Genomic DNA, 25,665 nt, shown 5'->3' on the forward strand with positions numbered 1-25,665 from the left:
GGCACTTCCCCTTCCGGGCTCCAGCTGCGCTTGGGAAGTGCCGGCCGGGGGCGCAGGGTCTGGGGGCAGCCCGGCAAACCGTGAAGCCGGTAGCGCTCGGGCAGCCCTTTTCACATGGCTGGGAGGGAGGAGGGGGAATGCGGGCGCTATGGGGAGGGGGCGGAGTTAGGGTGGGGACTTTGGGGAAGGGGCGGAGTTGGGGCAGGGCCGGGGGTGGGAAAGGGGCAGGGGCAGGGCCAGGGCCCCGTGGAGTGTCCTCTTTTTTTATTTTTTAAATATGGTAACCCTTGGTAAGGGATGACATGGGTGTGGGACAGAGAGAATTAGCAGCCGCTGTGGGCAAATGGGAGCTCAACCTCTGTCAGGGGACTTCCCAGTGGACAGGCTGGGCGCTGCGGGCCTGGGCTGCGACCCGGAGCCCGTCAAAGGCAGTAGCAATCTTCCTATTGACCCCGGGAGGTGAGGGGGGGTTTGGATCAGGCCTTGGCCGAGCAGCAGTTTCTCTTTTGGCTTCCACGCACCTGCACTGAGGTGCTAGGCAGGGCCGGGCCGTGGGCCGCACACCTGGGAAGTTTGGGGTGTTCCGAACCGGGATACGGATCTGAATTTCGCAGCCAGGGCCCGTCTCTGGCTCTAGTGTGTGAGGCGGGGATAGGAGAAGTTAAGTGCCGGGTGGGCAGCGGGATACCGCTGGCAGAACGTGAAGAACAATTAAGTGTTGTTCCCTGCCCCTGCCCTGCTTTGGAGGTTATGTCACGTGGGACGTGGGAAACGTAATTTCCAGCTAATGAGTGATGTGGAGGCCAGTGCAGATTTCAATGGTGGTGGATGATGCTGACCTAGGAGGGATTATGAACAGCCGAGCGGCGAAGTTGCACCTGGCGGGTATCCTAGGAAGCTTAGATGGCGGGGCAGATCCCAGTGGGCTTAGCAACACATCCCTACGCTGCAAGGCAGTGATAATGCCACCAGAGGATTGCAGCAGATACTGAATAGGATGTGAAGCATTTACGGAGGGGATCCTTTGCAAGACAATGGGCCAGATCCCCAGCTGATGTAAAATGGTGTAACTCCATCGATGACACTGGAACTGGGCAGATTTACCCCAGCAGAGGGTCTGGCCCAGAGACAGCAAGGAATGTTGCTCTTACACAGCTTTAGTGAGATTTCCCCTTGACGCCACGTGTTGGCCTGGTGTCAGTCAGGAGTCACTCCACCAGTTCCTGGAGTTAGAATGGTGCAAAAACCAGTGTGAGGTCACAGAGCCCCCCCCAAGCAGTTTTCGGGCCATTGGTCATGGGCGGAATTAAGGGTAGAGGAAGTCAGGGAGGCAGAACTAGAATGCTGACGGGAACGGAAGGCGGGAGAGAGGAGCAGAGTCGTAGCGTTTTACTTTACTTTGCATTTCATTGTGAAATGCGGCAATGTCCTTTATGCAAAACCGTCTTTCCCCCCCTCTCAGAAGCGAGCCATTTGCAGAGTGAAATGGGCTAATTCGGGGTGGGAAAAGGGTAGAAGTATTACGTGAAAGAGGGCAAAATGAAGCCTATCTTGGAACACCAGTGGAGGCGGAAATCTGTGTGTGTGGTTGACACGAATACCCCGTTTTTCAAAACCTCCCAATGACGCAGTATTGTTCACGCGCAAAGTCATCCAGACTGGAACAGTGACGATCTTGTCAGGGCCCTGTCATTTGCCACATCACATCAGACTGATCTGACCCCTCTGCTACTCAGCCGCCTTTTCAGACAGAGCCGGGGAACACAGAGGAGGCTGCTTTTGACTGGATGGAGTTGTCAAGGCACAATGCATGTGGCCCCGTCTCCCTCTGGTGCCCGACCTCAGGAACTACGACAGCTGGCTTCTCACAGCTAAAGCAGCTCCTGTAGAGGAGGGACTTTTGCTTTTGGTGCTGAAGGTCGTGGGTTCGATCCCACTGGATGACCATGGCACCCGTTCGGTTGTGGTCACAGTTCACTGCGGAAGGCCCTGGCATGGGATTGCAGAACATTCCTGCGTCTGGTCTGGGCTGCAGTGAACACCTGCAGGGTTGTGGCGTTGCAGGGTGTACAATGATCATTGCAGCGTCCTCGTGTAAACGCCCAAGCATCATAACGGAGCTCTGTGTAATGTAGCTCCCGCTCGTCACCTCTCTCCAAAGCTTACACGCTTTTCGGTCCGGCTGCACCTTTGACACCATCCCTATGAGCCTGGTGAATCCAGCGACGATTCTTGCCTCTTCCCACAGTCCGGTTCTTTACCAGCCAAACTAGGGGGCGCATTTCCAATCCAGAGGAGCCTGCTCTCTCCAGGTCACCCAGGTCCGCACCGAAGAAGATGGCTGGTTCCTCCCATGGGACGGGGATCGAGTCTTTGTGGGCACGACAGACAGCGCTGAGAGAAACAGAAGAGACGGCCTCACTCCCCCGTCTGCTTAGAAAGTGGTGGGACCCAGCACGGATTTTGTTATTTCTGGCCTAGCTATTAACTGGCTGCAAAGGAAAATTTAAAGCGGTGTCAGAACTATCCACTTAGTGTTCACATCAATAAATAAACCACACGCACTGCAGCGGAGCACCTTGCCCGGCATCTCAACCCCATAAGAGCGGCTGTATTGGGTCAGACCAAAGGTCCATCTAGCCCAGTATCCTGTCTACCAGCAGTGGCCAATGCCAGGTGCCCCAGAGGGAATGAACAGAACAGACCATCATCCAGTGATGGTTAACTTGCTTGAGCTTTGCTCCCAGGTTTGCTAGCCCCATCCCTATGTCTACACTTCACACTAAGCCCAAGCTGTGACTCAGGTTTGAGCCCACACCGTGTCCATCCCCCACCCCCGCGTCTGTCCACACACAAATCAGCCTAAATCGGGTCAGCAAGCTCTCAGGACCTGGGCCCTAGAACCTCGCAAGGGGGGTGGGGCAGAGCTGGAGTCCCGCTGCGACTCCGGTCCAAGCCGTGTCATTTTGCAGTGTGGACGCAGCTCAAGCTGCACACCCGAGTCAGAAGGTCTGCGTAGTGCAATGTGGATGCATTGGCACGCCGGGGAGAGCTAGGTCCTGTCGCTGGAAGCCCAGGCTTACAAGGCCGTGTGGACGTTCACACGTGGGCTTGGAAACAGTCCCCTGCAAAATGCGATCTGAGAAGTGACTTGCCCAGGGTATCCGGAGCAGAGCAAGGAATTGAACCCAGATCGCCTGAGTCCCAGCCCAGCACTTTACCCACAGCCCCCTTCTTCCTGCTTGCTCCGGCCTCTGGAGACCTGCCCCAGGCCAGGCCCCCGCAGACTTTGGTTTCCAGCACTTGGGTGGCTGGGGAGGGACAGAGGGTTGCCACAGCCTCTATGCTGCCTGTTCCCCCTCTTTCCTTCCATCGCCCTCTGCAGGGTTCATGTGCGCGGCTGAGCTGGGATCCCCCCCGGACAAGTGGCACCGTCGAGGGCGCAGCCTGGGGCATTTCGCCCTGGGCGTTGGAGGCGGATGGTTCCCCCACCCCATCCCCCCAATATAAATGAGGGATGCGAATGACGAACCTGAATCTGTGGCTCTTAAATCGGACAGGGGCTTTGACACTGCTGCCCGATTCCCCGCCGTGTGACCGGAGGATTTCCGAGGGTTTGACTGCACAGCAAGGAGCCGGGCACTGGGCAGGTGACATGTGCCAGAGCAGGGCTGAGGGACTGGCCCCTCAGCACCCGATGAGTCAGAGGCACAGCTAGCAGTGTGACCCCCAGCCCCCTGCGCCGATCGGTGCACTGCCTTCCCGGCTCACCAACGCAGCGGATCCAATGCACGGAGCTGTAGTGTCAGCACAGCCGCGACCTGCCATATCAGCTCTGCTCGCAACTAAGTAATCGTCGCTCTAAACTCAAGTTCTCCTGCGGCGCATCCCTGGGCCTCTTGAGCTAAAGGAGGATCACTGTGAGCGGTACAGGGCCAATGGCACACAGGTGAGCTGTGCTGATGTCATCCAGCAGAGGGCAGCGCAGTATACACCTACTGCCCAAGTAGATTATATCGCTCTCTGTATCACTGTTTGGAAGCTATTGGCTGTCCATCCCGTATGATCAGCACACGCTAATAAGTCTGGTGAGTGACAGCAATGGGAGGTGGGTGCTTAGAAAGCTGTCATGGTCCAGGAGACCCCCACCCCCCTACCCACCCCACTCCAAAGCCAGTAGAGAGCCGTCACACAATCTTGCTGGGTCACTGTTCAGACCCTGGCTGGCTGCTTGAGACAGCTCCCCTGGACACGCACCTGGACACGTAAAAGAAACAAATGAGCCGGAAGAGCTCTCAGCCTCATTACGCTGCTTCCCCTGAAGGATTAGCTGAAGAGCCCGTGAAAAATCTCAGCTCATCCCCTCTGACAGCTTGGGTAGGTTCCCAGCCTGCTGCTTGTCACAATCAATCTGAAGGGAGGCAGTGGAACCCCAGGGCCTTCAAGCCCGCCTCTGCGGAAAGGCCCTGCCAGAGCAAAACTGCCAGCCCTGTGCTTTTTGAGTGGTGCTTTTCTATTCTTCTATGAAGGGAACTTTGGCCCCGTCTGCCTTTGTCATGTGCACATCCCCTGTTGTTCTCTCCATCCACCCCCATGTACTCCATGCATCTATCGACCCAGCTGTCCGTCCATCCTCATGCCTACCTGTCTGTGTGCCTGTCCACATCTCTGGCCCTCATCACCGGAGTTCATCTGAGTGCCACAACTATCATAACATGAGAAAAGAAATCCTCAACTGACTGGAAAAAAACGAAATAGCAAGGGGCTGAGGCGTTCCCACGATGCAAGTTCCTGCCTTGTTCATGCTGGGCTTTCTTGCATGTGCATGGAAACCAGAATCTGAACAGAACGTCTTTTACAATAAAGGATCCAGTCGAAATTAACAGGCGTGCGCCTATGGCCAGATTTTAAAAGAAAATTCAGTTACAAAAAGTAAAAATCCGGCCTGCCTAACTGGAAGCTGAGCTCTTCGGTGTGTGTGTGTGTGTGTGTCAAAATCTCAGGGAACAATCCCTCCTCCCCCCTTCGGCCTATATGAAGCAGGGGGTCGGATTGGATGATCATAGTGCTCCCTACTGACTTTGAAATGTGTGACTCTCTGAGACCAATAGATCGGGGTTGGGGGGGGAGTGGATTGGCAGACCTTGTGGTACTATAGGGCTGAATATGATGGGGCTTTGGGTGGAATGTAGTGGAGTTGGCTGGTCCATGTACAGCCTCTCCTGTCAGACTGCTGGGTGATACTGAACTGATTGCTAGTGCAATTGCTGTTATGATGCCTAGAACTTTGGGGTTGTGCTTTGAAAATGGAAAACCAGTGTAAAATCGGAGGGGAAGAAAACTCTCCCCTGTAGCTAATTACATAGCCATGGCCTGGAGGATCGTGGAGAGTCAGAACACAGGAACCCCGTTGGGCTGAAACCCCTGGCTCTCTGGAGACATGTCAAGGGGTCTCTAATGCGGAGAGTACTTAGAGAAGCTTAATTACACATCCTGCCTGGAAAGTGAAACATGTGACACTCCCAAACACCGCGCCGGGGGATTCATTCAGGGAGAAGAACGCCACCAACCGAATCCTCAGAACTAACCCCTACGGCCCTGCCTTGCTCATTATTAACTGGTGCCTCGTTGCAAACCATAACCACGCACCGGCACAACAGGTGGTTTGATCACAAGGAATAAACGGCTCTCACCGAGTCGATGCAGCTTAGCTGAATCATTCCAGTTGAGGACCTGGCCCATAGTTCTTCTTTCCTGCACTGGGCGCGGGGGGTGCACTTGGCAGAATGTCTAGGAGAAGACACATTCCCTGTAAAAAGGAGCTCGCAAGCAAAGTAGAGCGACAAACCAGGGGCCTACGCAGTGCACCCAATGACCAGGTGCAGGAATCATGCAGATTTTAGGGCGAGAGGCTCCCCCCATAACAAATATAAACAAACAGACCCCAAGGCAAAGCTAGAACCAGCCTGCAGGCCCGGTGGCGGTGAGGAACGTTCGCAATACCACAGCTCCAGCACGGCTGCTGGGAAATTGGCATTGGTACCAAGGTGTAAGTAGCGTGCGTGATGGGGGCAAGCCTTCCGTTCCCGTGAATGGAGGGGGAGGTGCCCTGCTGCTGGCCTATTCCCGTTTAATTCCGATTTTGAAGTTGCTGTGGGGGAGGGCAGAGGAAATAATACGTTAATATTCAGGGCCCATCACGTGCCGTCAAAACAGCAGTCATCCTGGCTGCTCTAAGTACAGTTTGAGCAAGTGGGAAAGAGTCCTTACCCCAATGGGAAACCAAAGTTATTGCTAGCACTTGGGCGGTTGCTGGGGAAAATCGTCCATTAACATTGGTTAGAACATAAGAATGGTCATACTGGGTCAGACCAAAGGTCCACCTAGCCCAGTATCCTGCCTTCCGACAGTGGCCAATGCCAGGTGCCCCAGAGGGAATGAACAGAACAGGTAATCATCAAGTGATCCATCCCGTCGCCCATTCCCAGCTTCTGGCTAACAGAGGCTAGGGAATTCAAAGGAATTTGTTTTGGTTGTGGCTTGGGCTGTCCTTAAAACAGATCCCAGCATGGCTGTGTCCATCAGGGGTGTGAAAAAACAGACACCCCAAGCGGTAGACACAGCTGCGCCAACAGAAGAGTTCTTCTGTTGGCAGAGCTAACATTGTTCGGGGAGGTGGTGTTTCTCCTCCGTCAGGAAAACTCCTGTCGGCGTTCGCTGTGGTTCCAGTGGAGCTACGCATAGCTATGCTGACGCGGTCTCTGTAGTGTAGACAGTGCCTGTGTTCGCTCGGTGCATACTGTGACTGTGTCCCTGTCCTGTGGTTAGAATGGGACTCTGAGAGCAGCTCCCAGGCATCTCCTAAGAGAGCAAATTCAAATTCCCCAGGACCAGCAGTGCCGCTGGAAACCTGATCCCGTGAGTTAGGGCCATCCAATCATGAAACAGACCGAGACCACGTGACCCGCGTGCCCAACCACAACAGCTTGCATGTTTGAATAATGACCCTGGAATTAACTGGAGCCAGTCCCTGGAGAATGGCTTCAAATGATGAATCTGAGACAATCTGTTGTTTGTTTGTGCACAATTAGCAAAGTGGGAAAGAGGAGAAATCCAGCTAATAAATGATTCTTTGCAAATTATATGCTTGGCTCATTATCACCCCCTACTTTCCAGGCACTGGCCCATCAGAGAGATTGAATATGCTATTTAACTGCGTCACAGCTGCCATCCAGCCAAATTGCCTTGTTGACAAGCACTCTGCTAAATCATCTTTATTTGTCTCTCTCACAGGACCCGCTGGGCAGGCCGAGGTTGCAGAGTTAAGGCTCCCCGAACAAGCACCTCTGATTGTAATGAGACTCATTGAAGCTTTGGAAAAACAAGGTACTTCAGGCGTGCGTTTCCTTGGCCACCTCCATACATTTCTTCCAGTTGGGACAAATACATGCATTGGGCGTGCGTATTCCATGTGTCATATGCACCCTCCTTTCCTGCTGACGCGGCATGATGGATAGTCAGAAACATTGGTTGGTTTCACTTTAGATAATGCTACGCCATAGGTAATCCAGCCTCGAGATTCCATAGCATGGCTTGTGCAGGTGGTTGCTGCAGATTCCAGAATGGTGCTCGGGACGGTTGCCGTCTGTGTCACTGTCAGGCTGTAGCCTCGTTTAAAAGTGGAGTCAAATCCTGCTCTCACTCTAGCATAGATCTGAAATAGCTTCACTGAAGTCAGTGGAGGAGCACTGGTGTAAATCTAGATTTTGGTCCCCAGTATGGACGGGGCCTGTGGGTACGTCTATACTTACCTCGGGTCCAGCGGTAAGCAGTTGATCTTCTGGGTTCGATTTATTGCGTCTTGTCTAGACGCTATAAATCGATCCCGGAAGTGCTCGCCGTCGACACCGGTACTCCTGCTCTGCGAGAGGAGTACGCGGAGTCGACGGGGGAGCCTGCCTGCCGCGTCTGGACCCGCGGTAAGTTCGAACTAAGGTACTTCGACTTCAGGTTGCGTATCTTAGTTCGAAGTGGGGGCTTAGTGTGGACCAGGCCCTACTATTCACCCAACTCTGACACATGGTGGTGTAGTTCTGATTCCAACCAGTAGAGGGCACTGTTCACTCATACGCTCTCACACACAACACAACACACACCTAAGGTTGCAGGCTGTTGATAGTAGAACAGAGACCCCAAAACAAGATGACCCTGGCGCTCTAATGCTGACCCCATCTGTGCGTCGGGCCTTTTGAGCAGATCTGAGTTAAAGCATGGTTTGTTTGCCTGGTGCTTTGGAGGGAGAATTCTTGACTGATTTCTTTTTTTCCTTTCGGTTTCAAAGGCATCGACAATGAGGCTCTTTACCGAGCCCCTCCCGGCTCCTTCAGTAACCCTGAGCTCAAACAAGCTCTTCTGACAGGTAAGCCACCGTCACGCTGGTCCCTTCTTCATCCCGATGGGCAGAGATGCTTCGTACCGGGTGTGTGCGAAGCTGGGAGAACCAGGGTCGCTCATTGCAGGAGCACTTCCTGCGCATGAGCAGTGTGTCCATGAGCCACCTTTTCGTTTCCTGCACTGGGATCTAAGTTCTCACAATAGCATTAGGAGAGTCCTAGAATGCCGTAATGAACTGTCTGCTGGGTATATGCCACCACTGCCCGCTACTGGTTAGAATCACAACTGCTTAGTGGTGTGTGTGTCCTAGGCCCTATACGGCTGACAGCTAATGGAGATTTCCCTGTAGCTCAAATGCTACGGGCTTTTGGAGCAGGAAGATCTGAGTTGTGTCCCTGCTGTGGCTGGGAAGGTCTGAATGGCCGCGCTGTGCAGTAGAGGGACTGCCGTGAAGTTCCTAAATGTCTACGGATTTTTGTTATAATGCCTTTCAATTTACATAGCATCCGTACAGTGCAATTGTGTGCCACCGCAACGGCCTTGTGGCGCTCTGTGTTTGTTCCCCAGTAACGTTCATATCAAATGCGCTCAGTTTCAAAGTAAAAAGCTGGTTTTCCTGACAGCCAGCTCTGCGTGTACGCTAGCCGAGGGGAAGCCATGGAACTGTAGATCCTGCTTGAAGAGGCTGTGTAGTGATGCTGTGGGACAGTCTGTCAGGACAGTGACGTGTTGTGATCTTGCTGATGGAAGCCATTGAAAAGGAAAGTGAAAATCAAAAGCATGGGTATAGGCAGAAGAATGGTTGTGTTACCAGGGCACCTTCTGAGTCAGATCAGCAGAGCCAATGCTAGGGTGATCAGATGTCCCGATTTTATAGGGACAGTCCCTATTTTGAGGGCTTTTTCTTATATAGGAACCTATTACCCCCCCACCCCGTCCCGATTTTTCACACTTGCTGTCTGGTCACCCTAGCCAATGCAGATCTGGGACAGGGAGGTGGATTCTCTTCTGACTCGTGTATCGTCTACAGAATGGTTAAGTGAGTTCCAAGGGCGGACTACTTAATACCAGTGGTGACACACAAGTCGGACAGGGCCTAGTTTGACTCTCAGATCCCAGGCTGAAATTGTGTGGGAAACCCCAGGACACAGGGCCGGCTCCAGGCATCAGCCCAGCAAGCAGGTGCTTGGGGCGGCCAAGAGGAAGGGGCGGCACGTCGGGCTCTTCGGCGGCGGGTCCGTCGGTCCCTCTCAGAGGGAAGGACTTGCCGCCGAAGAAGAAAGCGGCGTGGTGGAGCTGCCGCCGATCACGATCGCGGCTTTTTTTCTTTTTTTTTCTTTTTTTCTTTTTTCTTTCCGCCGCTTGGAGCAGCAAAAACCCTGGAGCCGGCCCTGCCAGGACACACTGGGGAAATCTGTAAAATTCCCAGGTGTGTTGCATATTCCATGCATGTGTGGAATCATCATTAGTTTGAGTAACCCTCCAGGCATTGCACCACAGTGACAGTTTGGTAAAAGTCTTCAGCCCATGTGATATCTGAGGAGTCGGTCAGGGTCATTCTACCCATTCTGCAGCTGAGTAAGCTGAGGAGCAAAGAGGCCATGGCCTATATTTTCAAAAGTGGCCTTTCCTCTTGGATGCAGCTCCCAATTTTCAGCACCCCTGAAAATTAGGCCCTAGGTGTTGCCAGATAGGTACCAGAAAGGAGAGGACACGTGGAAATTGTAGATGCAGATGATGTAGTACTGAGGACTCAGGAAACCTGCGTTCAATTCCTTGCTCCTCCACAGCCTTCCTGTGTGGCCTTGGACAAGTCACTTAGTGTCGCTGTGCCTCAGTTCCGCCATCTGTACAATGGGGATAATACCCTGCCCTGCCTCCCAGGGGGTTGTGAGGATAAACCCATTAAAGGTTGAGAGGCTCTCAGATCCTGTTGCAGTGGTGCCCATAGAAGTTCCTGAGAGCGCTTGATGTGCCTCGGAGTCCATGACCCGGGCAGGTGTAGGATGACCCAGAATTCCCACTGCTGGAGCTAGAGGAGCAGAAGTGACGGAAAACTTTATTTTTGACAAAAAATGCCCTTTTTACCCCCTTTAAGCAAAAATCATCACCAGAAAAAAAAAGTGTTAAAAAAATTATTTTCCTTAAACAAAACCAGAAAAACGATCTATTCCCCCCACAAAGACTATGGAATATTTTCTCAACAGCCCTAGTCAGAACCACTAGCCCGTGCGCCCCCCCTCTGTCCCCCTCCCCCGATGCGTTTGACGCAGAGAGAGAAGGAAGTTTCAAATAAACCCTGCCAACCATTCTTCCTGTTCAGTCGGCAGAGTTGGGAGCCCAGCTGGTTTTCCAGGGAGCAGCAGCGTGTGCCTCGCAACCCAGTTTGGGAAGCAGAGGGGAGACGAGGCTGGGAGATGGTTACTTTTCTTCTTCTGTCTATATTTAGGGCCAGCTCCTTAGCTGGTGTGAATCAGCAGCGCTCTCTTGAAGCCGGTGCAGGAACCAGCAAAGGAACTGGTTCTTCCATTTATTTCCCTTGTTCTCTGTTTTTATTGTTTTCAGTAGTTTCTTAGGAGGGCTTTTAAGGTTAACTTTTAATTGATTTTTCTCCATAGTTTTCAATCCCCCCCAGAGCCCCAAACTTCCCAGCTGCTCTCTGAAGGGAGAGCAATGTCTGTCCCACCTCCAGCTCCCCTTCTCCTCATCCCTTGGGAAGCTGCACTGGCCCCTCGGTTCACCCCACACATGAGGTCAAGAAAGCACTAGCCGATGGCCAGGCTGGGGGAGGTTTGACTCCGGTTTGCCTTATCTTGAGGCCATGCTTAGAAGATCAAAGGCAAGGCAGGCTAGGTCCTAAAAACCGGGCTCGGCATCAAAGCTTTGAAAGATTAGGAGACTCCATGCGGACAGCGGATTTCCCCCCCAGATTGGATTGGCTGGGAATTTCGGGGGAATGGTTGGGTCTAACCCAAGTTCTAGGGCCCAGCACAGGCGTGATCGGGCGAAATCTGACACCTGGGTTATCCAGGAGCTCAGTCCCTTCTGGCCTTAGACCCTATGAAATCTCTTAAGGAAATACCGTCACCCCTGCAGGCAGCATGGCATGTCCAGGTCCAGACACAGTCGGGGTCCCTGCCCCAAGCAGAATGCCCAGATGACGGAGGAGGCCAGCGCCATGGCAAAATCTGGGAAAGAGGGGGAGAGCTGTAGGCAGGGGGTGGGCCTTGGGGGGGCGGTGGGGCGCCAGCAGTCCTGGGGTGATGCACACCCCATGCAGAGAGCCAACAGAAGGCCCCCGCCAGCCCTCACTGGTGCCAAGCTTCCCCAGTGACACCAAGCTTCAGTATTGCAGAAGCGCTTGCCTTGGGTCCTGGGCCCTGGGGGGGCAGGAGGGGGGATTTAATTCCATCCCTGGGGCCATTGAAGCCAGTGGGAGTTAACAATCCTCTTTCTTTTCTAAAAGAAACCCTATATCCCCACTTGTCCATACGGTGGCGCTGTGGTACCAGGCAGTGCCCAGCCGCTGGGCGATCAGCCCCACGGCTGAGGCCTGGGCGCTGCATCTTGAAAGCTCCCTTCCCTGGGTCTGGCTCCTCGCTGACCCTGTGCCCGTGGGGCCTGGCTGGTGGCGAGGTGGCGCAGAGGCAGCGCCAGAGGTGGGGTGGGGTGGCCCCACTGCCCGGCTCCTGACATCCCAGGCCCGTGAGGCGCTGTCACGCCAGGCCGCGTTGCTATGGCGAAGGAGCTGATGGAAGAGCTATATAAAGCAACATGAGCTCATCGCTTTTTAGCACAACCAGGAAGCAAGTCCGTAAAGGGTGGGGAGGCGTTGAAAAGACCTCACCAGCTGCAATGCGGCCTAGCAGGGGCAGAGGCGGGCACGGGCTTTGCCTGGAGGGGAGCAGCCTGGCTCCCGAACGGCGCTGGTGTGGCAGAGACGGGGGGACATAGAAAGTGCCCTGCCATGGGGAATTAAGATCCCTTACTGCGCCTGGGGGCCAGCTCCCTCGGACCGCGTGCACGAAGCTGCAGCTTAACCGGGATGCTGTCGGGTCTCCATCGAGGAGGCCTGTGGGGGTATCCGCTCCCACCGCCATATGAAGGAGGTGGGGTTGGGGCGGCAGGGCTGTCTTTCTACAGGCGCCCAGTCAATTCATTCTCCCATGTTCCCTGCTGTCTGCTGGAATCCAGGACGGAGGCTGTTCCTACCTGGCATAGACTTAGCTGCTGTGATAAGGGGGGGCTCCCCTAGCCTGAACCCCGGGGGCTCGTTCTGGTTCAGAGCAGAAGCTCTGAGCTGAACTTGGCCTGCTTGACACGCAGATGGGTGAGCTCCGTGGGAAACCCAGGTGCTGCAGAGACTCTCGTTTGTACCATTTGCCCCTCCGAGTAGTTATGCAAGTAGGGCCCCAATCTGGCACTAGGGGGCGCTGTGCCGCTTAAAGACAATGACCAAGTCCAGCAATAGCATCAACTATCAGACCCCACTTTAGACCGCAGGTTGGCCTTGGTGTTCAGACCAGATTCCAGCTTTGGTGAGTCCATTCTGCCCTCCTATAGCTTGGTTGGATGCAGCATTTTTCCCTCCCCCACCCCTCCCATCCTAGACTAGTGTGTTGTATAGCTGGGTGTCTATTAAACCACCCAAAGGTGGCTGCATCTCAGTGCTGGGTTCAGTGATCCTTATCTAGACTCTTATGGGAACAGATGTTGTTATATTTTAAACCACACCTCCCTGGTGCCCTCCCCCTCTTCCCGCCCCCCATAACTTCCTTGACTATCAACGAGGGTGGTGTTGCCGATATTCTAGAGCAGTGGTCCCCAACCTTTTCCGGGTGGTGGGCGCCGGACAACGAGCCACCGAGGACCATGGCCGACGGACAAGCATCCGCCGAAATGCCGCCACGAAGCGGCAACGTCAAGCGGCATTTGGGCGGCGACGCCTCTTGATGACACCGCTTTTCGGCGGCATTTCGGCAGGTGCTTGTCCGCCGGCCAGTACGCGGGCGCATATAGATGGCACCGCGTTGGGGACCACCGTTCTAGAGTGTTGATTTTATGAAGCACGGACGGATCCTTGTGGCTGGGGGACAGGGTAGGGCATGGGAAATGACCCAGTCCCTGCCACAGAGGATGTGCCGTCTAAAAACCTGATCCCTGCAGAATAGGGATCAAGTGGGAAATAAATCCCGCATTCAGGAAAGCACTTTAGCTTGTGCCAAATATTAAGCGTGTACTTAAATCCTATTGATTTCAATGGGACTTGAGCATGGGCTTAAGGTTAAGCCCGGGCTTAAATGCTATCTTGAACAGGCCCCAATCCAGGAAAGTATCCCCAAGGGATGTGTAGGTCTCTTGCTGTCCCTCTGCGCAGATGTAAGGCTATTTGTTAATGACCCACAACACCTATCTAGGGCTTGGTGCGCAGGGAGACAATACATTGTCATGGGAGGTGGAGACCCCTGCAGGAGTTCTGGGCTAATCTCACCAGCAAAGGAGATGACTTCTGCCAGCAGCTGGCCTCTGCTCCATACGGCGTCCTCTTGGGATGAGCCTGGTAAACATGCTCAGAGTGACTGGGTAGATGGATGGGGGTGATAATACTGTGCCCCTTAAAGCCGTGCACAGAATCTCCTGCTCGTTCTTCCGAGGCCAGCCCTAGCTTTTCACACTGTTTCATGGTTGGTTGAATGGGATGAGGAACATGGGCATGATCAGAGCAGATCAGAGCGGAGGTCCATATAGCCCTGTATCCTAGCCAACACCAGCAACTTCAGAGGACAGTGTAAGAGATTGAATAGCACTTCCAAAATTTGTTAGCATTAACTGTAGTAATCTGGAATATTCTTGGAGCATAAGCTTTCATGGGTGAATACCCACTTCGTCAGATGTCATGCATCTGACGAAGTGGGCATTCACCCACGAAAGCTTATGCTCCAATACATCTGTTAGTCTGCCGCAGGACTCTTTGTTGCTTTTTACAGATCCAGACTAACACGGCTACCCCTCTGATACTTGGAATATTCTTGTTTGTCATATAAAGGTCCAATTCCTCCTTGAATCGTGCTAAATGTTTGGCCTCAACAGCATCCTGTGGCAGTGAGTTCCCACAGTCTAATCACACTTTGTGTGAAAAAGTGATTCCTTGCATCTGCGTCTGGCAGTCAGGGGCCTAGGTTGGAGGGGGTCAGAACTGGGGTCGGAGTCATAGAGCTGTAGCCTGAGTTTGGGACTGGGGTCAGGGTCTTTGTACTAATGCCAGGGGGCAGGGATGGAGGGAACAGTTCAAGGGCCCAAGCCTGGGTCCATTGCCAGGGTCAGAGTTCAAGTGCCAAATTGTGGGGTAAAAGCCAGAGGCCAAGAACCAAAACCAGGGATCGGGACTGGAGCTCCTGGGCAGAAGCCAAGGATCTGAGCTGGGGTTGGGAGGCTGAGTGAGCCAAGTTGCGGATCAGTCACTACTGCTGGCAGGGGGCCCACCTCGTTGCAGGGACCCTTCCTGGAACTGCTCCTTAAATAGGGTGCCTGGACCAATCAGGGGCCACGAGGGACGCTGTCAGTCCAGCCTTCTGAGGCGGGACTTCCTGTGCTGTTTAGCTCCACAGGGTCTGGGGTAATGCATGCGACCTTACCATGGCTGCCGGGGAGCAGCGTGGCAGTGTGGGCTCTCCTGCAGACGTGGGTTCTAGTCCTGTCCCCGCGGAGCCTCACAGTCGATTTTGAATTTGACACCTTTTCATTTGATGGACTGATCCCAGATGCTCCCAGACTGGGAGCCCAGAAGTTCCCTATCCACCTTCTCTAGCAGGAGCATGTCACTCCTCGGCTGGCCAGCCGTGCGGTCCATACACAGCTAGCCTCTCCTTTCCGCTCCAAGCGTTAAGGACCGAGATAGACTTTCAAGAGAGACGGCGGCATTTGGCAGGGATGGGAGTGAGTTTGTGTGCGTGCTTCTCGGGGCTCAAATCTTATATACCCAACGATCTTGGGCTGCGACACCTTTGTCTCCAGTGAGATGTTTGCACCAAATCATTCCCTTCCCCTGCCCCGCATTAAGAGCCTTTCTCTCCCCATCCTAATTGTACCGCGTCACCGAACCGGCCGTCTCCACTTGGCTCTGGAAACAAAGCCGCTGGTTTAGAAAGCCGGCCAGCGCAGGATCTGCGTTCTCTGCCCACTCTTTGTAGCTTGCTGCTGATTGGAAATGGCTTTCTAAAGATAGCTCGCCCAGCAGCAAGGGGGGAAAATACATTGCAGGTCAGCCTGTTTTCTTTTCACACCCAGCCCTGTCAGTCGCCAGCATGCACCAGGTGCAGTAATTACGGCTCTGCATGACTCATGTGAACGCCTTCCACCTATGAGTTTGGCCGTTTGGGAAGAGTTAGGGGTGCCTGATATAATTGTGGGTCTCTTTGGTTGGATTCTGCTCCCACTTGCTGGCCTAGCTGGTCTCTGCCAAGCTCCTGCTTCCTGCAACTAGCTGTCCTTAATAAAGGGCTTTTTGTGTTGTTTTTTTAAATAACGCAACTGTGCAGGGGTTTGAACAGTCATGGAAGCGTGTAGATTTCAGTGGCTGCTGGCTGAGCCGACACCAGGACTGTCAGAAAACTCTTCCCTACCCCAAACTTTGGATCAACGAAACTTGGATCCACACCAAACCCCTTCCCCCCCGCCCCTCTGGTTTGTGTCTCTGAGCTAAAGGACCGCAGCCCTGGATTTCTGTAGTGCAACGATCTGATTGTGATTAGTGTATTCTGATAGCTAGTGCAGTGGATGTGTGTGTCCCTGCTTAGACCACGGAATTAAAAAAGCAGAAAAAATGGTGGTTTTTCTTGATTGTGTGTTTAGAAGAAAGCATGCTGATGAACCATGTTTTAGCTCTCTCTTGATTTGGAGAGAGAGGCTGGTCTTGTGGTTAAGGCCCTGGACTGGGAGTCAAGAAATCTGGATCCAATTTTCTGCTGTACTACAGAATCCCTATGAGGCCTTAGGGGGGTTACTTAGTGTCTACATTGCCCACCAAACCCAGGTTCTGACTCAGGTTTGAGCCCAACCCCCCTTCTGTCTGCACACAAATCAGCCTGACTCAGATCAACAAGCATCTAGGATCCTGCCAGGGCATGGGTCAGAGCCCAAGTCCTGCTGGGACCTGGGTCCAAACCATGTCATTTTGCCGTGTGGACGCAGCTCAAGATGCAAACCCGCGTCAGAAGGTCTGCATAGTGCAGTGTGGATGCGTTAGCCTGGCTGTGAGACCTGGATCCAGTGATTGTAAACCCAGGTTTACAGTGCAGTGTGGATGCTCAAGCATGGGCTTTGGAAACACCAAGTCCGCAAGCCCGGGTCCCACCGACCCGCTGTACAATGCAGTGTAGACTCTACACTGGGCAGTGGTTACCCACGTGTAAAATGGAGATCGCGATCTCTGCCTGTTTAGACTGCGAGGGCCTGTCTCTGACTGTGTGTTTGAACAGTACCTTGCTCAGTGGGGCCCTGTTCCTGATCGGGAACTCTAGGCTGGGCTGTAAAACGATTAACGTTAATAGCAAGAGTAAAGCCCTGCTCTGGCAGATAGTTACCATGTGCACTTGTCTCTTCACCCAGGTGGGAAAATAGCCCTTCTTATAATAACCCCTTGGTAGCCATAGATCCCAGAGCACTTTACTGCTGAGCATTGGGGTCCTTGTTGTACCCTCGGGAAACAGCAGTGCAGAATGCAGGCGAGTGAACTGCCTGAGTTGGGGGTCACTTCAGAGGGACTTCACTGGCATGACAAGCAATAAAACTGCTAGTCAAAGCCAGACGCGCCCCCAAGATCTGCTAGAGGTGGTGACAACTCACCCCAGACAGGGTGACACTATGTTTGGGATCGGGTCCCCTGGCCCATTGGTCAGCAGTGTCCGGACATTCCAGCTTGTTCTGTAGCATGAAGCCGTCTCTCTCCAGTCTCCCAGGGTCAGGCAGAGATTTTCCTCTTTGCTTTTCAAGGAGAGGTCACTTGTGATCCCTGAGAGTTTGAGGAAACCCATGTCTTGCACTCAGGAGAGTGGAGTAGAATGCGCCCCTCTGCCTCCACCTCTCCTCTGTCCCGCCGGCTGCCCAGTGGCCTCTCTCTGAGTGTAGCTCATGCAGCAAATCAGGGGCAGAGCTGGGAAGAGAAGCCACCGCTGAGCCTTGGCCCTGTGACCCATCCACTGAATAGTGCAGCTGGGCCCCGGCCCTGTGCTCCGGCCACGGGAGACCACAGCTGCCCTCTGTGATAATCCACAGCCCTGTTGCACAGCCGTGTTGGAATGCAGCACTTTTGGTAGCCCAGACAGGACTGCAGCGTGCGTTGAGTGAATCTCCTGGCGAGGCTGAAACCAGGATCGAGAGGCTGGTGTCTGGACCTGGCGGAGGGAAGCCACGCTAGATTCACGCCCCCTTTGGGTGGACGTCGTCCTCGTTGCCACATTTGCCAGGAGGGGAAATGCCTCATTCCCCCAATGAAAGGGACTTCAATCTGTCAGCTGATCCAGGGCCAGTCGTCATCTGCAAGTCCTGGAAACTCTGCTGCCCGAACACTGGGCTGGCTCTGATCCCGCGCCCATCGCGGTAGTTTCTGTTCTGGGCTGGCTCGCTTCTTGTGATTTACAGTCCCGATCACATTACAGATCCCTCTGACAAGAAGCCGGCTCCTCTCTTGCACAGTTATTTCTTTTGCAATCTTTGCGGCGAGGGTGACTCACGATTCCTCTTGTGTCAGTGGGAGGAGGTGGGGGTGTGAGTCGCCGGATGGGGCCACCGAGGTCTAGAAAGGCTTTGGAGCTATTCATGCCTTCTTGCTGGAGCAGGGGAACCAGCAGAAAATCAGACTGAGCCTGCTGGGAAAAGTGAAGCCTGTTCCGAGTGAGTCAGACTTTCCAGAGGAAGCTGAATATAGCCATAAAATCCGATTGGATCCTGCAGGTTGAAAGGTTGGCTGGCTCTGCCTCTCGGGAGCGCAGCAGGGCCCCGCTCCAGCAGCATTCTGTCCAGTTCATTGTATGAAATACCACCTCCCACGAAACTCCCACTCCACGTGCCCATCTTTCCTCTGCAGGTTGCAATCAGCACATAGGTGAGTAAGTGCTGCAATGTGCCTGCGTAGCGAGCTGCATTTCCAGAGGCAGGATCTGGGTCCTTTCTAAGCCTACCCCCTCTTGATCCCAAAACTCTGCCATGTTTCATCCCTGGGGGGTGGGGTCCGTTAGGTAGGAAGCCCCCCACCCCCGGAAGTGGTTTGCACTACCCGTTGCAAAGCCGATTTTCACAGCACCTGCAAACCAAGACGTAGCAGGATTTTAGTATCAGGGGATAGTCGTGTTAGTCTGTATCCTGTTTCTGTCATTTTCACTCCATGCATCTGGAGAAATGGGTTTTTTACTCTCGAAAGCTTCTGCCCAAATAAATCTGTTAGTCTTTAAGGTGCCACCGGACTCCTCGGGATTTTAGGGACCTCACGTTCAATCACTCTTGCAGCCTATTCCTCTCCCTCCTGGGAAATAATGATCTTCTGCTTGGGACTTTGGGGTGGGAAAAGCAACGGGTGCCAATGGATTCTTAGCAAACACAGCTCCATTTGGCAGTGAGCTGGTGAGAGTGTTGCATCCTGGGAAGCAGGACGTGAGGATTGGTGGTGCAGGGGAGGGAGGGGACGACTTTGTCCTTCCCTGGTGCCTTTGATTGTCTCCACCCACTTTTCCAATCAATAAATAATTTAGCTCAGCAATCCCTGTGCGCATCAAGTCAATGGTGTTTATCTTTGGCTCACCAAGGTGGAAACTGAGGCACTGAGAGGCAGTGACTTGCTGGAGGTGGACCTAACAAGCCGGGAGTGGAACCCAGATCTCCAGATAGTCAGACAATGGGGGATTTTTTTCACTGACAATTTCAGCTTTTCATTGAAAATGGAAAAGGTTTCAATATTTGACAAACGACACCCAAAAAATGTGGCCAAAAACCACTGGGGGGAAAAAAATTGGTTTTGGGGCTGAAAATTTCATAACCGTGCTGTGAAATGGGCATAATTGTGCTGACTTCTTTTTGCAACTCCTGCTGCAAAGGGCTGGATAAATGCAAAGGATTATAACCAGTTCTAACATGGGGATTTTGCCTAAACTCCAAACTTACCTACTGGGCATTAGACTCTTAATGGGAGTGACTTTTTTTTCCTTTTTCGGGGGGTGTTAATTTGTACTTCAGTGGCACACGGCAGCTAAATGGATCTGTCGTCATGTCACTTTCCTCCCCTTGAAATATCCCCCCGAAAGGGGATAATCTTCTTGCAATTGGTTTTCATTTAAACGCCTTGCTTCGTGATTTCCCATTGTCTTTGATGTGAGTGGAGCCGCTCAACCAATCACGGAAGATTATGGGTCTTCAGCCGAGATGGCTGCTGAACGGGTTTGTAAAATAATTTGGCCTGTCACAACGGCAAGGCAAACTTTCTGATTGCTGTCATCAACCGCTTATGGCAATTACTCCCTACAATAGGCAGCTAATGCATCTCCACCATAGGCAGCAGGAGGGAAAGCAGAGAGCTTGGAGTTAATTCGCCAGTGAGGTAGGGGTTGGTTGTGTGAATGGTGGAGTCCAAAGCATTTTAGAAAGGATGTTGAATAGGACTATTTCTCGCATTGAGTTTAGAGGTAGGATGCATGTACCATGTCAGAGAGCTACCTCTGTCCCTCTGTCAGCCTTTCATAATTAACAAGAGACATTGGCATTTAAATTATAGATGTTCAAAATGGTTACACGGTTCCATCCTATAATGTAATGACCCTCTAGCCAGCCAGTACTTCATGCTTCAAGATGAGCACTCAAAACTTCATGGAAGCCAGTAGGGACAGGACATGGGCCCTCCTCGTGCAAAATCACTGCTTGTGCTAAAGGAGACTCTTCTATGGTTAGTGGTACAGAGCCTATGAAACACAGTTGAGTTAGTCTGGTCCCCTCCAGTAGGAGTCAGTGGAGCACATGCAAAGTTAGCAATACATCATGGTTGGAGTTGGTCAGCGTTTTTTGATGGACATATTTTCACATCAGCAACCCCGGTTTCGTCAAAAATCGACATTTTCCAGAAGAAATGGTTTCTGTTTGCCGACTGGGGAAGTGGAAATGAAAAATATCATTTGGAATCCTCAGTTCAAAATGAAATGAAAAATTTCATTTTGTTTTGACTTAAATTGTCATTTTTGTTTCAGTTTTTGGAAACTGAAATATTTTGGATTTTTCTTTTCGATTTTTGTATTCCCCACCCCGTTTTCACACAGAAAAGAGGAGCGAGAAAAGGTTTTTTGTTTTTTGTTTAAAATTGAGGAAAAACCCATTTTCTCAGCCTTTTTTTTTTTTTTTTACTATTTCCAACTGGAAAAAGTTGACACCATTTGAAGTCAAAGTGAAGGAAAAGTTGCTATTCCCAAACTAAATGACAACGTTAATTTTGAAAGCTCCTTTTGGAAAGAAAGGAAAGGGAATTTTTTCATCGAAATTCCCTGGGGGAAACCAAAAGTTTTTTGACTGAAGATTGTAGAATGGGCATTTTCCTTGAACAAGAGCTCTGGGTAAGCTTGAAAGCTTGTCTCTCTTACCTTGTCTTATTGGAGGTTGGTCCAATAAAAGATATTACCTCCCCCACCTTGTCTCTCTAGTATCCTGGGGCCGATATGGCTACAACTCTGCATACATTTTACAAGCAGCTGTAATGACAGTAATGGAAAGCTCCTTAGAGCAGGCAGTGCTGGATTTAACTGAATAGTTCAACACTTTTTTTTGTTTGTTTGTTTACAAAGATTTACTAAATGAAAAGGGGAAGGGAAACTTAGAAGAGGGATGGTGCAACAGTTAAGCCAGTAGCCTAGGTATTGGGACACACCCTGCTCCATCACAGACTCCCTGTGTCACCTTGATCAAGTCCTTTAGACTCTTTGTGCCTCAGTTTCCTCCTCTGTAAAATGGGACTAATAGCACTGCCCTGCCTCATAGCAGTGTTACGTTAGAGATTGTTCAGATACCGCGGTAATGCGGGCCACAGAGATACCTTAAAAAAAAGAGAGGGTCTCCTCTTTTACATCACTGTTCGTACAAGAATGGCCAAACACTTTACAAAGGTGATCGATCTCCATTATCCCCATTTTACAGATGGAGAAACGGAGGCACTTATCAAGGCGGTGACTTACTCAAGGTCACACAGCAAATCACGGGCAGTCAGGGACATAACCCAGCCATCCAAATTCTCACTTATGTGTGTTGTCACCAGTAGACCAGAGGTTTTCAACCTTTTTTTCATTTGCAGACCCCTAAAACCTCTTGAATGGAGGTGCGGACCCCTTTGGAAATCCTAGACCTAGTCTATGGACTCCCAGGGGTCTGCGGGCCACAGGATGAAAACCACTGTTCTATGGTAATGACATTTCATGGGCTCTGTAGACTACACTGCCTCCATGTTGGGTCATGCAATGGAACTTCCAACGCTCTGCTCCATCCTCGCTGTGAGGGGTCGGGAGTGTCTTTAGTTTTCTGCGTTTGGATGGGAGCAGGGCTTGTGTTCCTATGGCTCCAAGATGATGTATGGACGAAACAAGCAGCGGAACGTTCATCGGTCAAATGGCTGAGCCAGAACAACAGAGGACCATATTTCCCATCCCTCGGAGAGTTTGTCAAACCTTACAGCAGATGTTGTTGGCTTTTCGGAAGATAGCACCATGCCGGAGAACGCCGGTGTTCCAGTACCTGTTTGCATGTGTGTGGAACGCTTCTAAAAACCAGGTGTGTCCACACACAAGTGCCCCAGATGTCACACAGGGTGTTTCCACCTCTGGTGCAATTGCACCTGCTCTGAGCAGGTCTGGCAAAGGCCTTCTCCCGCTGTAGTCAGTGCCGAACTTATCAGTGCTAGTGCAGCTGCAGCAGTTCAACTGGTCCTTCCACGGCACTCCCACAATGCTTAGGAAGGATGGTCCTTCGTATGCTAATCTAGCTCTCTGGATACCTGGGTTCAAACCCTTGCTCTGCTGCCGATTTTCTGCCCGACTGTAGGCAAGCTGTTTTCTGTACTTCAGTTCCCTATGCTGGGTGTGATCAATGCCTGGATAGGTGACGTCCAAGAATACTATTGGTGTAGCAGCCTGGGTGTGGTTTGTCTGTTGCAGTACTCAACCCCATACGCCCAGTGCAGCTCGAGGTGGACCAGGGCTGTTCTGGTTTCTCGCCTGGTTGGCCTCCATCCTATTTATGCAGCATCACTGACTTGCAGAGAGGAGCTTTGGGTTTGGCTCTGAACGTTCATGTGCTGTGTCGTTCTTATTTATGGCACGGTCATGCCCACTAGCCGCTCCTGGAACCTAGAGGAACACGCAGCCTCCAATTCAAAGCACATACAAGTTTGTGGGTTTGGCGTTTTGGTAAAGATTTTATTTATTTCAGGATATCTCGGGTCATTTACAATAAGACTGTTCAACTTGAGTCGTATAGATACATATCTTAATTCACAGTATTCATAGAATCATAGAATCTCGGGGTTGGAAGGGACCTCAGGAGGTCATCTAGTCCAACCCCCTGCTCAAAGCAGGACCAATCCCCAACTAAATCAATTTTAAGAACATATTGTATATTGAGCATATATTGTTATATCATTACCCTTTCCCTTCCTCCACAAAATTATTTAAATGCCATCTTAACGTGATCTATCTCTTTATCTGACTTTTTTTTTTTTTTTTTTTTTGAAAGAGGGGGGCAGCTGTATGGTTTTGGGCAGGGGAAAGTCTCAGGAGAATAGAAAGAAAGAAAAACTAGAAGAGAATGGGTATGGTATTCAATTACTGCCCTCCGTGTGTCTATCTCCTTCTTGACTTTTTTATCGGTTTACTGGGTCAATATCAAAGCCTCTCAATGATTCCCGTATTTCTCTTGTATTGTTTTCCTGCGCAAGGCAGACTAGTATCCATTTGTGTGTGTCTGGGTTTATCTGGCACCGTTCTCACAAACAAATGTTCACGATTGGATATTGTATAAATATTCCCCCGACTCCCCCGTGATCGACGGTCGGAATTGTTGCCTGAGTCTGCACATTTAAGATTGCTCGTTGCTGGGGTTTTGCTAGAAGGGATAAGAGGAGGAGGAACATCCATATTCCCGGCTTGAATCATTTAAGCTCATGCAACTTGCAAATGCGTCTCTTCTCCTTCTCCCAGGGGCAGAACCGCAGAGCTGCTTTTCCCACGTGTGTTGCGAGGATAGATCTATGGAGAAACGCTGTTAGGAAAGACCCTTGAGTTTCTTATTACTCCCGGGCCTGAGCCGAAGTCCACCTAGAGCGGCTTTCCATTGAACGTAACGGGCTTGGGATCAAGCCCCGAAGTCCTGGTGTCACCAAAGGATGAATTAATAGGCGGAGGAACTTTGGCCTGAATCCACAGCCCACATTCTTTTCTCCCCCTCTTCAACGCAGCCCAGTGGAGCCTGGGGTAGTGATTTCCCATCAGTTCCTGCTGTCAGCTGCCCATCAGGGCCCTGACCTCAGTCCCATCTGTGGCTTTTTATACAGGCCTGGCCTTGTCCTGTCGTTTGGTTGGGGCGTGCTGATTGGCTGGAAGTGATGTCATTCTGCCCAGGGAGTCGATAAGCAATTAAAGCTATAGATTTTGCACTAAGAGTAGGGAGCCGCATGCGGCTGCTTAAGGTGGTTTTTATTATGAGAATTTACTCGGCCGTTCCCTTACATGGACAGATGCATTTGTCAGGGGTCGAATGCACTTTCTCAGTCAAAACGGAAAGGGGAGCCTCTTCACCTTGCCTGAAGCAGCTGGGGCCGGAGCCGCCGCTGCTCAGTGCCTCAGGAAGAAAAGAGGCAAACGAAGTCTTAGGAACCCACCTCTTCTTCCTAGAGCTGAGCCCGAAGTTCCAAACGCCCCAAACCTTGGAGGGCGGCTTGCCATCCCGATGTCATTTTTGCAAATGGTTCCTGTCTTTGCAGTGACCCAAAGCAGAACGCTGGAGCCCACCCCTCTCCCCCGCAGAACCATGGGGTGACCAGAATCTTTATCTGAATGACTAGAGCTCCATCTCTATTCCTTATTATTATTAAGATCCGGGGGCTGTTGTGCTGGGGTCTGTACATACACACAGCAAGAGCCAGTCCCTACCCCAAAGGGCTTGCAGTCCAGACAAGACAGACACGCAGCGTGGGAGAAAGGAAGGGTTCATCGCCTCGGTTTTACAGACGGGAAACCGAGTCACAGACAGATGAAGAGACTAGCCCAAGGAGTCTGTGGTAGAGCTGGGGATTGAACCCTCATCTCCCATGGCCCAGCGCAGGGATCTGTTTTTCAAAGCCAGCCTGTTCTCTGGGCACTTCCCTTGTCCCTGTTTGCGCTGGTTTGCTGGGTGATATTGTTCTCAAAAGGCAGCCCAGGGGCTGGAGAGGGTCAGGCATGCTATGGAAAGCAACATTTCCCTGCATTATCCTTCCTGTCAGCTCTAAGTAACAGAGACCCTGAATCCCACGGAATGGGGATGGGAGGAGGAGCCCAGCAGGGCACGGGAGGGAACCAGCGCCTCCATTGAGATACGCTGCAGCCACCCCAGCGTTCCTCAGGCTCTGGAGGGCTTGGCAACATCCGATCTCTCCAGTGAGACCTGCTCGGCGCAGTAGCTCGCATGCATTGGTCTTGCAGGCAGCAGGTTCTGAGTGCGTGTAGCAGCCCAAAAGCTAGCGTGACCCTGATACTCACAGCGCCCTGTGAGCGCAGTTGGAGCCGAGTGGCCATGAGGTGTGGAGAGATGTCAGCCAGGAAGTTCCTGGGTGAAAATATGGGGAGGGGGAAGTCATCCAGAGTCCTGCATGCCGGTAATTTCACCCATGCATGACCATGTACATGCATACACATGTACCCGCATGCGCATGCATGTATGTGCACAAACATTATATGCATGCACACATGTGTGTACATAATGCAGGTGCATGGGCAAATACGTCCCTGCACTCACATGCACAAACGCACATGCAAACATGTACAAACAGTATACGCACATGCATGCACAAAAATACAGGTGACCCTGGACAGATATGACATGTGTGAGCACATGCACAACCACAAATATATGCATGCACAGACACACACACACATACACTGCAAGAGCAGCTACTGATACCAGCCTGTGCTCCTCCCCTCATCATCCACCAACGAATTTGTTGCAGAAGCGGGCACACGTTGTGGCTAGGCAACAGATGATATTTTGGGATTAGCA

At 51.9% G+C, this 25,665-nt stretch overlaps 1 protein-coding gene across 1 annotated transcript in view; it reads left to right on the forward strand.

The window, feature by feature from the left end:
• LOC117881251 (phosphatidylinositol 3-kinase regulatory subunit gamma) overlaps positions 1-25,665 on the forward strand; it is a 307,599-nt gene that overhangs the window by 69,529 nt on the left and 212,405 nt on the right. The window contains exons 3-4 of the mRNA XM_034778244.1: positions 7,294-7,386; positions 8,342-8,419. Coding sequence (XP_034634135.1) covers positions 7,294-7,386; positions 8,342-8,419 — 171 coding nt within the window. The remainder of the gene's footprint in view (positions 1-7,293; positions 7,387-8,341; positions 8,420-25,665) is intronic.

Source organism: Trachemys scripta, chromosome 8 (genome assembly GCF_013100865.1).
Source record: "Trachemys scripta elegans isolate TJP31775 chromosome 8, CAS_Tse_1.0, whole genome shotgun sequence".
NCBI classification, from domain to species: Eukaryota; Metazoa; Chordata; order Testudines; family Emydidae; genus Trachemys; species Trachemys scripta.